Source organism: Neocloeon triangulifer, unplaced genomic scaffold (assembly GCF_031216515.1).
Source record: "Neocloeon triangulifer isolate White Clay Creek 2 clone unplaced genomic scaffold, ASM3121651v1 ptg000014l, whole genome shotgun sequence".
Lineage (NCBI taxonomy): Eukaryota > Metazoa > Arthropoda > Insecta > Ephemeroptera > Baetidae > Neocloeon > Neocloeon triangulifer.
In genome coordinates this window covers 22,368,236-22,386,373 of record NW_026775556.1, presented here as the reverse complement: position 1 = coordinate 22,386,373, position 18,138 = coordinate 22,368,236, and the positions used below count along the sequence as shown (strand labels likewise).

Below are 18,138 nucleotides of genomic sequence, written 5' to 3'. Positions count from 1 at the left end.
TTGATCAGAGCAAATAGAGAATTTGTGCAAACATTTGTTGGAATATTTAGGTTCCAAAGTGCAGATTTTGTTAACATTAAATTTTTATTTAATAAATAAATATTAAAATAAGATTTTTATATAATTTTACTAAAATATAAATCAAGAATTTATTTATTTTAATATTTAATTTAAATTATTTAATGCCTAATTTTGTACTGTAAAATTTGATTTATGTTTATATCGTGAAATTTCCCATTTAATAATAATACAATGATGCAATGTTGTAAAAATTGTATTTAATAAGGTAATTCTGGTTACTAGTTACATTGCTTATATACCTATAAATCATGTCAAGGGTTCTAGGCGTAATAATATCAGATATCGCTTTTATAAGTATAATTAATGTTAGAAATGGAATTAATTTTATAAGAAAAAATATAAAATTTTGAGATTATAATTGTATAATTAATAGTAAGTTATGAAATTAATTTTTAATTGAGAATATTTCAACTATGATGAGTTATCACCCTTAATTTATTTTATATGGCTTAAAAATACCGGGAATTAAATTTCCAAAACGGTAATAAAGACTGACTAAAGAGAATCAATTCAATTTGGAGCAGCAGCACTTCTTCACTATTATTTCGTGGAATTCCTTTTTCCTCTTTTTCTTGCAGCCGCAAAAGTGCTCGCTTTCAAGCTGCGTCCATTCACTTGCTTCGAATGGAAATAAAAAGGTTTTCACCTTTGGCTTTTCAAGGAATCCTTTCGCCAGCTGCTTTCACGTCGTTATTTCATTTAGTTCGAGAGAGAAATTTCCCATCCACGCAGTGGCTGAAAAGCGCGGAAATTATTTGGAATGGCGCAGCGAAATTGAATCACGTCGACTCGCGAATTAATTCCCCTTTTGTTTCCACTTTATTCAAAAGCGCCGACGGATTTCCCTGTGTGTTTGCCGAATGAATTTCCACCCGTATTATTAATTAGGAGAAGCGAAAAGCGGTCCTTTAGATAATTAAAAGCAGGTCCATTATTATTCGCGAAAGTTCGCTGGCAAACTTTTCCAATAAAAAGGGACCAAAAATTTGATTTGCCTGGGAGGAGAGTAATTAATGGCGGCGGCCCTGCTCGCATTCAATATGGCCGATTAAACACGGGTATTGAAAGTTGCGCGTGTAACAGTTCGACTGACATTCGAACTTTGCGTATAATTTGCTCCGTAGGGTAGTTGTTGTTGTTTGAGTTGCTCCCCGAAGCCGCCGCCTCTGATTAAGGCAAGTTCAAAGAGCGGTGTATATGCAACCGGTTTGTCTCTCAAGTGGAGCGTGGTTGCATAACCACGCCGGCTGACTGAAAGGAGCGATACGTGACAGCTGCAGGTTTATTTATTCCTGACATGTTTGTATTGTTATTTGTGTCTAATTAGCTAATTAGCACGAGAGGGCTTAATTAAGACAATGGTGTTTGTCTTTCATTGGTATCTCAATTGCAAGAAACACAAGTATCGTTCCATCAAAATTTAATGTGGAAATATTAATGCTCATTGTCAGAATGAAAAAAAACCAAAATTACTTCCTTTGAATTTTTAGTGATTTTGTATTTCGTATTGGATACTCTTTAAAAAAATTAAAAATGTGCAAAAAAGTTTCGTAAAATAATTATAAAAATTCATAAAATGTCCCAAATTAGGCATGAAATTTAAGATTAAGTCACAAAATCTCAACTTATTTCTGTTCAAAAAAGGAAAAAAATTAATTACTAGTTTATTATAATTGGTATCAGGAATACCAGAATGACAAAATTAGCAAAGGTGAACTATTAAAATGAATATTGGAGTTATTTAAATAGAAATCATTGGGGAAAAAAATGATCTAGATTTTTCCCCTGAAAATTTCTTTGCGGTTTCTGGGTTTAAATACACATATATAAAAATGATTAAACACGCAGCCTAATGCAAAATTCTTTATATTTTTTACCACAGCAATTTTTCCATCAGAAATTCTCATCTTTTTATAATAAAATGGCTTCTGGAGACATAAATGCAGCGACGTGAAACGATATGGGCACATTTCATACACGGCTGGTAAAAGTGACTACGTCGGCGAAATACGAAACTGCATCGGTTTCCATACATGAAATTGTGCAGGATCAAATATTGCATTAGAGAGCGAGTACATAATATCGGGCTGAAGTGCTGACGAGCGCAATATCGCTTCGTCCCAGCGCACAGAGAAAAAAATGGTGGCGGTTTCTGTGTGCGGACGGCGAACCTGCAGTGGCAATTCATTGGTGATTTATCTCGCCTGACTTGCACCCGTTTCTCATCACCCGCATTTATACTGTTTGCTTTTACTCTTTTCCTTGCAAGAAAAAGAGGCGAGCAATCTTGAGCGCAATTCCTTTTCTACTAAAAACTTTTTCTTTAATATTATCAAGGGCTTGGGAACACATTTAAAAAAAATTGTTTCTGCAAGTGATTGACCTGAATTAAAAATAAGGTGGAGGAACCAAATTGATTAAATTGTACCTGCAGGATGGCTTCAGGTACAAATCGAATTAAATTGTATCTGAGAAATGGATTCAGGTACAAATTTGATGAAATTTTACCTATGATTGACCTGAATTTTTAAAATATCGTCTACGGAAGAGGAACAAAATTTATAAAGTTGTACCTGAGGGATCCTGGCAAAAATGTGGATGAAAATCATAAATTTGCAAAGAAAACGGCCGCTCTTCTAGTTGTTTGGAGTCTTTGTTTTTCTAAATCAAAATGACTGAACCTAAAAATTTGATTTAGCATAAATTTACTAACTAGAATTACATTTTCATTTCTTACTAAATCAAAGCTTATGAAGAAAGTATTTTCTACATTTATCCGTTCCGAATTTACAGTCTCCCTATTTCTTTGCTTTCTTTCTTTGTTTTTCTATCCAATTGGCGAGCGAGGTCGTAAATAATAATTTACTGTGTGCAAGACTGCTGCTGTTTCTTTCCTGTCGTTGTGCTCGCCCGCGTTTCAATTTACTTGGTCGCTCCTTATTCCCTGCCACGGCTCGCAAGGTTGTTTTTGCCATGTGTGACCCAATTCGCGAGATCGTTTATTTTCAGCCGGCGTTCATATTCCGCCACAATGCAACAACGAGTTTATTTCCACGTGCAGCAGCAAAATGCAGCCCGGAATAAAGAGTCTTCATCCCTCCAGCGAGCGAGAGGGGCAAATGCAAATTTCTCTCGAGGGCAGCACATTCACATGCAGAAATCCAATATCGAGCGGAAATAGGTAGCACATTGAGTGCAACCCCGCCGAAATTAGATTGTGTGGTAAAAATGAAATTCCAATTTCAGAATTCATCCTAAAAATGAATTTACCTGATTTTATACGATCCAGGATTTTGAAGGGTAAGAAAAATGAATGTTTTTTTTGGATATTAGAGAAGAATTAAAATTTTAAATGATTTATTGAAGAAATATGATTTCAGAATTTATTCGGAATAAATATGAATTATTTAAAAACCCTAATGTGTGTGTATTTTGAATTATTAAAGAACTTCCATTTAATTTTTGGCGGGAAAACTCCTTAGATGAACCCCAATTAAATTTCAAATTTCAACCATTTGGATTTCTCATTTTACTCTTTTAAAAGTTTTCAATTCAAGATGAAATGATTTGTAAAAATTAAATTCTTGATTAAAATTCAGCCCTCTTATCAAATGAGACCATTAATAGTGTCAGCGAACCGTAAAGTTAGCAGCGAGACGTACTACAAAAAGGACTAGTTGGCGAAAATAAAGCGCATTACTCGGCAAACGACGATAAATGGCGAGTTGAGTAAAGTTACATGAAAAGTACACATGTATATGTACAATAAATACAGCGCGAAAGAGGCACTGGCGAATGGAACAAACCTTTATGATGGGCAATAATAAGGATGTGGCCGTAAATTGTGTTAATGGCGGCGCGAGGCGCATAACTTTAAGCAAGGGCGCCGCCGCCGTTTTATGAACGTTCTTACGCATTCAAATTCGGCGTACGATTCGCGGCCATTTTTATCAGAGGCGACGAATTTTACGAGCGCCGTGCCTCCTCGTACACACATAATCTAAATTATAAATCGGCAGTGTCGTAAAATGCAGGGATTTCTTTCAGAATTTCTCGCTCGCGTGCCGAGCACAAAACGAAATCGGAATTCATAAAGCGCAGTAAAATTTTCGGCCGGATTGTTGCTCTTTATCGCGCGGACTTAAACGGCCGTAAAATTGCACTCAAGTGCACCGTTTTATGACGTCAAAATCTGGGTTTGTGTTCAGGAGGTCCCTTTGATTGTCATCTAATGCTCATTCATTCATTCGGCCCAAAAGATACGAATATATCTCGCGAGTTATGCTCGCCTAATGTGCCATTAAAGTTTTTACGACCGAAATAATGTAATATACCTGGTGCTACATGCGATCTGCGGAATGCTGAGGACTTTGCGAAAAGCTGAAATGAAATTTTGAGAATGGTCTGGAGAATAAAAAATATTTAATTTGAGAGAAAATTAAAAAAAATAACAATGAATGGTTTCCTTGCAGATTAGTGAATATTACAGTTAATTAAAATGAGAAAATTTGTGTATTAAATGATTGATTTAAAATTAAAAGTAAGCCCAATTTTTTGTTTTTGAAATATTATGCTTGAAGATACCGATGGAATTCGTATTGCATTAGCAGCACCAACTATTGTTTAGTAACTAATTCCGGAATACAAAGTATAAATATAGTCTCAAAAGTCAAAATTATTTTAGTAATACACTATTTTTGAGCAAAAATAAAACGAAATAAAATGATCCTTTTCAGCCTTCCACATTTAGAATCGGCATAGAACAATTTTCAAAGGTCCATTTTAGAATAAATTTGGAATAAATTGAAATAAAAACATAGAGACTTTGAATCACCACTCTTTATAGATATAATTGATTATTAAACTGCGGGACATTATTTATCTTATTTCTTACAGATCCAAAATAATAATGTACAATAAGAGATAATATCATGAATAATTTCAATATCCTATCATGGTAACATTGGTAACGAGCATTTGCATTAATCAAATATATTCAAATTTTTTAATATAGACTGATGAGATCTAGACTTTATAAACATACATTTTATCCACGTTATTTTGTTGTAAATTAAAATTTTATTGACTTTTAGAAAGAAAAAAAACTACAAATTGCCAAATTTTAATCATAAAAAGCATATATAAATCTATAAATCTATAAATTATTATTAAATGAATAAAAGCATTAAAAAAAAATAAATTAAGATAATTTAAAAAAAAATTGATGTTGAAATATAAGTTACTTGCATTTAAAGCTGTCATCTGAGCCCGCAATTGTCGCAATGCTCACAAAACATGCCACCCAACGATAAATCACCTGCACTTGACGCCAGGCCGCCCGCCCTTTTCCGCACTCGCAGAACAATCAAATCAGCGGCACTCGAGTGTCACGTCGACAAGCCAGCCGCGTGTAAAATTCCATTCTTTTAATTCGCAGGCTATTTTTCAAAAGCGCCCGCCGGTTTGTGTTTGCTGCTGCTTTTCCAGCCGAGGCGCATAAAAAATGGTTTTGTGTGCTGGAATATCATCATCAATCTTATTACGCCATTGTCTCCAGCACGCTCTGCCATGGTAATAATGCCCGACGCCGGATATCAATTTTTTATTGCTTTTTTCTCGCCGCCCGCGAAACATCAGCGGGGCGTGCGTTCCGAGCCGTGTACATGCAGATAATACATCAAAGCCGTCGGAAAAAATGGAAAACAAAAAACGAGTGCAGGGGTTCCCGAAAGACAGACAGCGCTCATTGTTTATTGATGAAGTTGTCGTCTCGGGAGAGAAGAAAAACGGAATAGAATTGCCGTGTAATTTTTGAAAATGGTATTTTCAACATAAAAGCGTTTCAAGTAATGGCAAAATATTTTTCTTGCAATTGCTGCATACTGACCTGTCCGATTTATCAAATCACCAAAAGAAAAGAAACCAATTATATTGTGTAGGTTAGATTTTAATTGGTTTTTAATTTTTGCTTTCAATATATGTTTATAATTTTAAAATTGATGATTTTGAAGGTAAAAACTATCAGATTGAATGAAAATAGGCATATTATTTGCTCAAATTATTTTAAAAGGTTTCTTCAAAAATGCCGGTTTTTATGGTATGTTGGAAATTTTAAAATTATCATTTTTTTTTAAATTATTCAAAGTCCCTGGCAAGACCACTAGCAGGAAATAAAGGTGATCATAATTATGGTTAAAAAACGACATTTAAGACTGATAAAAAATATAGAGCGATGAAAAATAATTTAACCAAAAACCAAACACAAAAATCAACCACCGTCTTAGTAATGCATTAAACAAAAAAACTCACCAAAACTTAAAACTTACCAACAGAAAAAATAGCGCATCAAAGGCTTCGAGACACAATAAAAAATTTTTTTAAGGCAGCATAAAACACAAAAGTCATGAGCACTGAAAGTGAACTAAATGAATGCAGCTGTAAGAAACACACCCACCATCAGTCATATTTAACCATGTATGTGGATACGGACGAAAAGAATTGAGAATAATTTACTATTTGACACAAGAAAAACACAAAAAAACTCGCCAATACACAATTGAAACACATTTTGAGGGAGCTCAAAGCACAAAAACACTGAAGCTCAACAATAAAAGTTTAAGGAAGCAGAAATTAGCTGTAGGAAAAACGGCTTAACAGCCAAAGTGATAAGAAAAACCGGCTAAATAAACCTTCAGCAACCAGCCCGTGCATCTGCCAACCCAAAAAACATTATGGAATATACTTGATAAAAACCGTATTATCATGAAGTATTTGTTCTTAATTTTATACACCGAAATGAGTAATTCTAAAACATTAATAGAAACAAAAAATAAAAATTCATATATCTGGGCTCCATAAGTACATTTTGGAAGTTTTTATTGACCAACATGTAAAAAGCTAAACAATTATTTTTCCATCTCGACTGAAATTAATTTTAACTTTTAATTTAAATATTTTACTTCAATTACAACTTCGCATATAAACAATTAAATACTGGAATAGGGAGGGACATTTATATGTTTCAGAGTGTTTGATTGCGCCAGTGAAGTTGCACTAAATCTGTTCTCGTGACGACGCAATTTTCTCACACGCGAGTGGCCCGTCAAGAAAGAGAGTTGCATGTGCCGAGCATTTCTGCAAGCCCATCCGTTACCCTCGTTTTTCACAATCAGAGAGAGCAACGTCGAGCTCATTATGCAATAGAATAAAATGCATTTCAGACTCTGTGATCTCATTAAGTTGGGAAAATTGCGAGCTCGCGAATTGGAGCGCACGGATGAGAACTGCCGAGACGGATTTCGCTCGTTCGTGATTCAGGTCAGATTTTTTTTATTTTTCACTCTCGGGCGGCGAAATTGATTTGCATAAAGCACATCACGTCCAACGAAATAAAACGAAACTGCTTATTTTGCAACAAAATGAATTGATCCGGCCAAAGTACACCTGCGCGCGACAAAATTGGATTCTGTATATATTTCCCATCCGATTGATTGATTGCTGCGTCGAGTGGGAAGCGTTTCGCGTGATACGGCACCCTTTTGACTTTGCATTCCCAGCATAAAATATATAATTTCTTCTTTTCCAGGTTGGAAATAATGAGACCGTGGCACACGAGGTTGAACGCCTCTTATCGTCTAATGATGTCGATATCATCATTTCACGTCTGAATGGGGCTCATGTTTCACCTCTAACGAAAAATATTTCTTCAGCTTGATTGTTTCTTTTCACGAAGAAACACGAGCTTGGCAAGCAAATGACGAGGAAAATAATGGATACGTACAAAAGAACTGAATGAAAAAAATGTTCTCAGTGGTTTCATTTTCTTTCTAGCAAATTCAATATAGCAAAATAATCTTTTCAATGATAAATTTTTACAAGTGAATTTAAGAATTTTGTTAAATATTTTTAATGAACCAGTACGGATTAAGGAAAAATTATGTTTTTTATTTTGTGCTTTTGAATGAGCTGCAGGATCAATGTGAAATATTATGAAGTACTTCTGAAATGTCAATGAAATTTTTCTCTTTTAATTTGGCTTAAAATTATTTACATAGATTCATTTCTAATCACCGGCAATCATTACAGGGCAGATTTTTTTAAACTAAATAAAGTAATTCTTTATTATTGCTTATTACTGGAACTCTGAAGCCAGGTTTTCTTTGATATTATCTTCTTCAATGGCTAAAAATTGAATACTCTCTTTGCAAAATATTCTGTGTTAGCTCATTTTTAGCATATTGTGCCATTAGCAAAACAAATTCAGCCATTGTGGTGGAACATCCTTAATTTTAACACATTTCCATTTTTTTTTTATAAAATATTATTTAATTCAAAACAAGTTTTCAACATTTCAATCAAACTGGATTTTGTGTATCTATAATTATAAAACATTTCGGATAAAATTTGTTTCATTTTTATCAATTTCCAGTTTTTTCTTCACACTTAATTTCCGCAGAACCATGAATTTTTTAAAATTGAAAAAAAACAGCCTAACCATTGCGCGAACCGCTTTTAAATGTAGAAAATAAGCTTAAAAATCAAATAAAAGAGCTGATTTAACACATAAATTTACGGCACAATTGCTGAGATTTCATTACCATTTTGAATGCAAATTATTTCAATTTGGTAAACTTTGCAATTATGAGCGTTTTTCCCACCTTTGGCAGTGGTTTCGACTCGGCGCCAAAGCTCCAGAATCGATCCACGTGCACGTAACGAGGGGAAAGCAAAACAACATTTCGGCGCAAAAACAAAACAAACGGCGAGGGTCGCGTGCATCTGTTGCCCTGCCGAAAGAGCGAGAGAGAGAAACTCCGACTTCTCCCTTTGTTAACGCGCGCGGGACGAAAAACAAAGGCCTCCTGCACATTCGCCCCCTGAACTTGGGAAAACGCTGAGCATTTTTCAATAATAATGCTGCAGGTAGCGATTTTCGCTCCGTGCGCCTGTCATGCCGTGATGTTTTGATCCGAGTTTCGAACTCGCATTGATCGGCCTCGGCGCGGTCGCTCGTTAAGTTTGTTAATTAGCACGCGGCCCGGTGAATTTCATTAGTAATTGAAACCGTGTGTGAGCGCGCTCGGCTTCTAATTGTCGTTTAACGACGCCAGAAATTCGCATGTTTACAAACAACGGCTGGCCTACCTGCTGCTTTGGCAGGATTAAATACATCGTTTCTGAATGTTTCATCAAAGGAACTGTATTGATTAGACGCTCTGTAGGGAATTCTCAAAGATATATAACAGATTTTATTAATTAATTAATGCTCTGAGAGAAATAGTGAGGCAGCTGCCAACAGAGTTCTGCTAAGTTAATTAAAAGCGAAACTGCTGCCGATATTGATTTCTAGTCTCACAATCAGTTGTCAAGATTGGCGGTGGAGGCAACAAAGTGATTGACTGATCTCAGAGATGAAAGAAGCTTGAATGAAAATTCTCAAATTCAGAAATTAAAATAAATTTTGATGAAAGTTTTATTTTAATAAAGTTTCTAACAAAATTTTCATAATGAAGAAAGATAAATTGCAAAAATGTTCAAAATTTTTTATAAAAATCAATTCTTAGATATTCAAAAAGTTGCAAGTTATTTCTCTCTTTTTGGTTTCATTCAGATTTGAATTGTTTGCATTATTTAAATATGATACATAGGCTAAGAGCAGAAATTACTAGGTGACGTAACAATTTAAATTACTCAAAATTTCAAAGATAAAGTAAATGAGATTCAAGAAATTTTCAACTTTAAAACAAAGTTTGATTTATTTTATTTTATTTTTTAAATTTTTCAACAAACTCCCTGCAAAATTTTCTAAATTGATAAATTAATTTGAAAAGTATCTGTGAATCTTTGATAGATATACGCGATTTGTGTAAAATTTGAAGAATTATTTCGAGCATGAACTGCATTCGGTCTGTAGACGGGCTTGGGGCCGAGCGGAAAAAGCGCGCCAAAGTCCTACCTTCTTGACAAGTTCCTCGAGCGTCTCGACACTTGAGGTCGTGTCTCCGCCACCACCAGCACACTGCTGCGTACTCTGCACCATGTTGTCGGCCGCCGCCTTTGTCGCCACGGCGGACAGGGTTGTCGTCGACGCGAAGCAACGGGGTGCAAATTCCACTCGACCCGCGAGTTCGCTTCTCTCGGACGTTTGTTTTTCACCCGAGAGACGAGAGACGATGTGCGAGGGCGTGCGGCGCGAACGCTGAGTTCCTGCCGACTGTTGGATATCACAACCCCTGTAGCGCTCTCGAGTTCGCCAACATCGACCGCCGGCGCACCACGCTCGGAGCCGCCGCCACCACCGAGCAGGCAGGGGGATGCAGAGCAAAATCGAGCTGCGCGCTCCAACTTTTCCCGGCTTTTCCGGACCATTTTGCGCCGCACTTCGGGACACAAATCGACAAATTGTCTCGTCTCAATGCCAACATTTCGTCAATTTAGAAGAGAGGATTTTCCCTGAATATTTCGAAAAGCGTCAAAGTTTGATCGAATCATCGATGGAATTGTTCAAATGGAAAAATCCCTTTTTTAGGATTTGTTCCGATTTACGAGAGTTGCGTGTAAATTGAAGTCAATCCTTCTTAAGAAAAAAGTAAATGAAAAATTGAACTACACACTTTGGAAAATTGTTAATATAATGTAAAGTTTTTGAGAATAATAGATTATACTATAAAAATAGAAATTTTTTTATATTTGTATTAGCAATTATTTGGAAATTAAATTTATTTCTTTTTTGGTCAGGCCTAGAAAAAGTGTCTTGTTGGCCTGTTTATTTTATTGTTTTACTTTATTATCATCATTTATGTTTATTTTAGTATATTTATTAATTTCTTTTAATTCTGACTTCAGATAATTTTTTTTATCATTCTTATTTTGATAAATTTGTATTTTTAATTGATGTAAGGTTGATAATTTGGGCACATTGCAGAGAACTAGCATTGAAATATCATTTAACTCTACTCCTGTCCAAAATTAATATCCGAAGCGTTAAAATTATGAAATAATTTGAAAAAAAAAAATTACTGATCAGAAGTTAGAAAATGAACCCGAAGGGCGTTTTTTAAAGAATAACTATTTAAAATAAAAATTTCTAAAAATTTTGTGATCCTCAAGAATAAAACCTTAAAGCATATTTATAAAATATGATAAACTATAAAAATAAAATAATTTGATTTCTGCCCAAAGCTCATTCACAGTTAATTATGCTGGTGTAATCAAAATGGGAAGAAGGGGTAAAGTTACAAAATTAAATAATAATTAATAACCTTAATGTTCCAGGTGAAGATATCATTCAATTTCTTGAAAATTGCAAATAATTTCGCAATTCCGATTTTATATCTTTTTTTAACACTATAGCAGAATATCGATTATATTTCTCTTTCCAAATCCTGCTTTGTCTGCAGAGATCATGACAATACATATTTATGATTCGTTGCCATAAATATAAAATCCATCTGTAAGTTGTGATTGCCTCTACCATTTCCTCCTATCCGGCTGTTTCGGATGCCAACAGGGACACGCATGGAAACTGTTGACAATAACCGAGAGCAGAGAAAGCTGGAGTGCGCGTCATATTCAGCAGGGAAATGCTGAGCTGCGTGCTCGATTCTCTCTTGCCATTGATGGAGCGAATAAAAAGCGAGTGCAAAAGACGAATGAGTCGTGCACATACCGACGTGTTTATTCCGCGGCGCGAGAAAGAAAGAGAATAGAAAAAAAACACGCAAATTGAGTTTGTCCCGCGGGCCAACGAGACGAAGAACGGCGTGAGAGAGATTCGGAAAAGAAACAGGACATGATGACTGACGACCTTGGCGGGGAGAAAAAGCGAGTGGTGGACTATTAAGAAACATTTATCATCCTTAAACGGGGGCGCCGCTAAACTTTTTGTTGCGAAAAAACGGAACAAATTAGACGAGGGAACGAAAAAAAGCTGGGCAGGGAGCAGCAGTGAGAAATCTAAACCAATCAATCCCTGGAAGGATTTGCCCCGTGGAAAGCAAAAAATAAAATGTTTCTCTTCTTCTTTCTGGCCAATTCCGTATTAAATTAGATTGAATGGGCGTTTGTACGAATAAAAACAATAATCCTCGAGCGAACGGCGCTCATAAAGCAAATAAAAGGAGGCAGCGTCGGAATCACACACACGGCAGGGCTAAGTTATGATCTCATGTTCAGGGGCAATAGTGGTGGACACTGCTGCAAAGAGGAAAAGATGAGGCTCAAAGGACGATGAGTAAATCTTGGCACGAGGGCGACTGCGTTTCCAAGTCGTGTGTAGTGCAATAGAAGTGCGCTGAATAATGGAGGGCGCTCTCACTGGGCGGCACTCGCTTCTTCGTCTTTCTCATGAATACATATATACAAAAAAGACAAGAAAAAGAATAAGAAAGAAAGCGAGGCAGTGACTAAAAAGCTTTTAACTCTGGAAATGTGAACGGATAAAAAAGAGAGAAGAAAACACGAATGCTAGAGAAGGAAAACACACTCAAGCTTATTGGAAAGGTGAAATGCATAAAATATTTGTAAAAAAGATTACGATAATGCACACGATAACAGAAGTATAATAAATAATAATATGATATCCCTTTTTCATATTTTTCTTAGTAAGATTATTTTTTAAATAATGGGTTACTAAATTTTGAGAAATCGGAGTTGAAATGAAAATGTTTATTAAAAATAAAATGTTTATTTCAGTGTTTTATATAACATATTATGTTTATATGCCAACAGACCAAAGTACTGAATCTAATGTGAAAAAATGCGACTGAATTTCGCTTAAAATCATTTATTTTATCATTATAATTTATAAAAATGTATCCATCTTTTATTTTTCTCCAAAAATAAAAGAGAAACATAAATTTCTTCTCACAAAAACAAACTATGATCCGTCATTAGAGATCAGCAAGTTTTTTAGGTCAAAATATTACTCTTTTTTAGGCAAATTGCTATTTCCCCCCTTCAAATTTGTGTGATAATTAAATTGATTTGAATAGATTTAATATTCATATATTTATTAGTTGAGAAACTAGTAATGTACATTTACTATTTCCAAAATTTATCCATTGCCATCTTGATGACTAATCCAGTAAAAACATCAGTTCATTTAAGATGATATTAATTTTCCATTGCAATAAACTTATTTGTTTTGATATTTATGCATTAAAAAAGCACATTTAAAGGGTATTGGAAAAAACATTGATAAAACATTTAAGAAATTTTATTAATTTAATTTTGTTTTTTTTTTACACTTGAAATAATTTCATAGAGTATGTTTGACCTCTTGATTTTTTTCGTCGTTTCCAAATAATTCTTCTCCTAATCCCGTTTGTTTTTTTGTTTAATCCTTCTTTTGCCTATTTGTGTTCATCTCCCAGCTTAGAGAGCGCGTTTCTGTTTGTTTGTTTGCTCGCTTTTGGTGCGTGCGTAATCCTGAAAAGGAAACAAATAATCTTGGCCCGCAGCGCGCGGCCAAAACGGCTCTATCAATCCTGCCCCAAAGTAGCATAATCTCGCCGCCCGTTCTATATCCTGCTTTTCCCTTTCCAAACTTTGATCTCGGCGAATGACTTGTTGTCGTCGACGCTGCCTTTGTGAGCTCAAAAGAGAGAAAGAGGAAAAATATATATAAAAAAAGCAGCCGTTGAAAAGCGTCAGGAAAATATGTTTCGACGAAACGGGCGGGCGCCCACGCGAAAATCAATTAGCCCTGCCTCGGCACGCACCACTTTTGTTCCGGCGTGTTTTGCAAACGTGTGTTTTTGTCAGCGCGCGTTCAACCTTTGCGCGAATTTCCCAATGGTGTTTCCACATTCATTTCGTTAAAAACTGGCACGTTTTCCGACCGGCTGCCGCCGTTTTTAATAATAATACAGGGAAAAAAAGGAGAACTCGACGATAATTTGGCGCAACTTTTTCTTCGCATTCTCGTCAGGGAGGAGAGGCGGCCGGTGTTTATTTTCGGGAGCTGATAAATTTCGCCTATATTAGTTCTGCGTCCGGCAAAGACGGAGGAAAAAAAAGCGAGGGCGAAATAATGAAACCGCACCGATGGAGCGAGAGAAAGCATGAGAAAAGCATAAAGTGTTGCAGCCTGTGCGCCCCGATATTATTTTAGATGATTATCAGCAGGGCAGCTCTCTCTTTTTTTTTCTCTTTCTCTCTTTTCCCGAAGCGAAGGGGAGCTTTTGCTCCTCTCTGCGGTGCAGTTTAGCAGGAAATCTGTGACGGAGCCACCCCCTTACTTAATATAGCGCCTCATCAGGGATGAGAGTTGTGGCCAAACGGTCAGCACCGGCCGGGGGTGCATTAAAGTCAGGGGGTTTCAACCTGCTCGTCGATGCAATTTCCGTCATTAACCCCCGTTAGCAGTAATTAGATCTGCGCCGGGGATTGTGTTTGGTCGGTATGAGTTACTTTTCACTTTGTCAACTCGAGTAATTGCCTTATGGAGTGAGATAGAGTCAGGCACATGAAAGGGAGAGTGCTTTGCATCGTTAAGATGCTCGCCCTTGGGCAAGACACAACATTACAAAAGACTTTGTGTTCAGTTATCATACGACGGAGAATAATCGATGATGAATTTTAGGTTGAAATTAAAATGATAAAAATTTGATCTTCAGCAAAATATTGATGAATTATCTTTGGTTCAATATTTGAAAAGATTATAAATTTTGCTATAGTATTTAAAAAATTTAATCCATTTATTTATGAAAAAGCCCGTTTTTTATTATTGCTTTAAAACTTAAAATTGTTCAAAGAATCCGATTATTTTTGGCTTATCAAGTAAAATTTTGCTACAACGCTTCACATTTATTTTTAATTTAAGGTGCAAAATTAAAAAATGTCATAGAACCAATTTTTTCACATAAAATGTAACGTTTATTTTTCAAAAATTCAGTTTTTGAGATTATTTTTATGATATTTAAATGGAAATAAACTCAACAAATATGGTTTAATTGTGAAAAATTTGTTTCTGTGGACTGTATTTTAAATATAAAAATATTTACTTTTATCTCAATTGATCAGATTTGTTGTTTATTTTGCCAAAATTTTTACATTCAATACAAATGAAATACGATTTATTAACAATTTTTCAAAATTAAATCATATTTGTTTGATGTTTCTTATGATAAATTTTATAATTAAGGAAAATTGGCTGCAAAAAATCTGTGTGGATTGGCCCTTTGGCTGTGATTCATCTTCGATCACCCCATTTCGCAGAATGTCATTCCATTTAGAGATTTCCGAGAGCTGAGAGCGACCCGAGCAATCTCTGTGATGCTCTGTCGCCGAGGCAATTAAGTCTGTTTGATCCGAATTCCTCGGAAAGGCCAATACATGAATTGCCCCGCGGAAAATAAATTGGCCTTTCGCAGGCTCCAAATCCATCACGCGCTGTCTCATTTCTGCTCAGTCCGTCGGTTCGGCGCAGGATGAATTTTCATTTCCCAGGGAGCGCCGGCAGAAATTACGCCCAGGCCTTGTTTGGTTTGATATACTTTTGGCAAAGGGGCTGCTTTTCCACCGCAAAGCGACTTGGCCCGTGCTAGAGAGAGAAAGAGCTTTCTCGCCACCGCAACTTTAATTAAAGGTCAGCGGGCGTATGAAAAGAAAGGAGCCGGCAATGATATCTTTCCCTCCCTAAACCACCCGTCCGACCCACCGAAAGGGTGCAATGACTGCTCAGATTGCGTTTGCAACTAGATGGGTGCGAAATTGAAACTGAGTAGTATGTGCAAACTTTTGACCTCCTGAAAATTTTCAGATGAGGGGGTTTAAATTTTTACCATTACAAAATTCAAAACTTTTTTAAAACTTTTCTTTAAAAATATGTCAAATTTAAAATGAAATTGTTTCCAGTAAAGTCATTTCAAGAAAAATGCATCAAAAATCTTTTCGAGCGAGTCATTTTTTTTTTCTTCAAATTCTTTGGCAATAAGAGGCTCTTCTATTCACAAGTCTTTTGCTTCAAGCTTTAATGCAATTTTCGCTAAATTGTAAAAACTTTTAAAATTAATATTCCCCAAAAATTTAAATTGCCCTTGTGATAAATCAATAAACACATTTGCAACTAAATGAGTGTGTAAGTCTCAATATAGAACAAAAAATAAAATTTTAGGAATTTTTAAATTTTTATTAAGAGTGAAAACATCTCAATTAATTTCGCTTTCCCTGAAAAAATAAGACAAATTCCATTATCACTCTCTCATTTTTCAAATTAGAACATGACACAAGTTGCTTATATTCATAACCTGAGTGATCTTCTGAGCGATTATCATGCCGCAATTAATTTTTAGCAGAAATGCACGAAAGTTCAACACACTGCAATACTTTGATTGGATGAATTTTTTTTAATTTTAAAGGACTTCCCTTGCGTTTTATTCAATCAATTTGTTTAGATGTTTAATTTAATTTTTCTGAATATTACGCTTACTTCCATCAAAATTATTATACCCACAACGCATCCACCATAACGTACGACCTCTATGACTAGATTTTTATAATGATTGATCACCATCTAGCAATTATTAAATTTGGATTCAATTTCATTTATAAATATGAAGTCATATTATGCCACAATTTATGCAAGAAAAACCAATATTTTGAATGTTATTTAATAAAAAATATAGTAAAAAAAGTTTAAAAACAAAATTATTTTGGACTGTAAAATTTATACTTATAATTATATAACTACAATAAGAAATAAAAATTTTATTGCTTTTATTTTGCGATACAAAACCTCTTGATAATGATATCTAACAACACCAATTTGATACTCCATCTGCTAATTTTTCATTTAATTTTTTTTTGTAGCGACAAGAGTAGAATAATTAAATTTAATGCCAATATTAATACATCCTAAAAATCTAAGGTGCAATTAATGGACATAAAATTATTTTACTTAAAAAAATTAATCCTCCCATTGTTATATGATATTGGCCAATTTACGTTATTAAACATGTTACACCACCGAAATTGCATGTCGCTCAATTTACGAGTGGCAATTAGCAGCGGTGTAAATTGCCGACTGCATTCGTAGATTATCTTTTGCAGATAAGCAGCGAATTCGCAACGTTTCGGAATAAAGAGTGGGACGCGTAACGATCGCAGTCGCAGATTGCTTCGTCATAAACAAGCGCAAAAAAGCAGCCGAACCGCACACGGCGTGGCGTGGAATTTTTGGACGCTAATTGGTCCGGCTTATCTGCTCGTCGAGCGGCCGCTTTTAATTATGCAAGCAAACAAATAATAATAATTATTATTATCGGGCGAAAATCGTCATCGCTTTTTACGACGAGATCGCGTGCTGCTGGCATAATAATAACGCGGTCGTAATTTGAATATGCGGTTGATGCACCGCCAGTGAGAGATAAATTCCAACTTTCGCTAACTGTGAAAAAGGGTTGCAATTTCATCGGCCAAATAAATTCAAATTCCCAACCGGCTCGTAAATAACGACATGTATGCATTTTTGTCGTTTGCATGGAGTTTCGGCTGTGAATGTAAATGTCACAGATGAACATATTACTACACGCCTAATGCTCTTTTCATACTCTGTGTATGCAAACAAACACGCTACTCTCTCGCTACACAACGTTTTCAACAAATGGAGAGGGAGCGTGACAGCCGCCGCGTTAGTGGAACGTGCAAAATAATGCAACGCGTTTGTTCATTATTTTGCCCAGCCTGTCACCGTGAAGAGTTGCAACCTCAAAAACTGAGATTTCATTTAAATTTAAGATGGAAAGCAAAAAAAAAACTGCCTTTCCTAGATTTCCTCAATAATTTGCAGGTGATTTAGATTTTCTCTTAATATGCAATGTTTGAACTGTTTTGTAACAATTAAATTTTTCAAATACACAACAACAATAAAAACAATGATAATCTAAAAAATTGATAAAAAATTTCATTTTAAACAACTTTTTAAGTTTAGATGTGAAATGAATTATGTAATGTCTGCAAATTTATGGTAGTTTTTTTCCAATCAAAATTCCATAATTATTTTGTCTTTGCAGATGGATTTAAATGAGACAAGAAATAGCGGAAATTTAAAAAATA

At 35.2% G+C, this 18,138-nt stretch overlaps 1 protein-coding gene across 6 annotated transcripts in view; it reads right to left on the bottom strand.

The window, feature by feature from the left end:
- The window catches only part of LOC132199740 (uncharacterized protein CG43867), a 142,370-nt gene that overhangs the window by 38,271 nt on the left and 85,961 nt on the right, over positions 1-18,138 (bottom strand). The window contains exon 1 of one of the 6 annotated variants that reach the window (XM_059624693.1): positions 10,037-10,282. The exons of the other annotated variants lie outside the window; for them this stretch is intronic. Coding sequence (XP_059480676.1) covers positions 10,037-10,120 — 84 coding nt within the window. The 5' untranslated portion in view covers positions 10,121-10,282. Of the gene's footprint in view, positions 1-10,036; positions 10,283-18,138 lie in introns of those variants that run through there. 6 annotated transcript variants of the gene reach the window in all.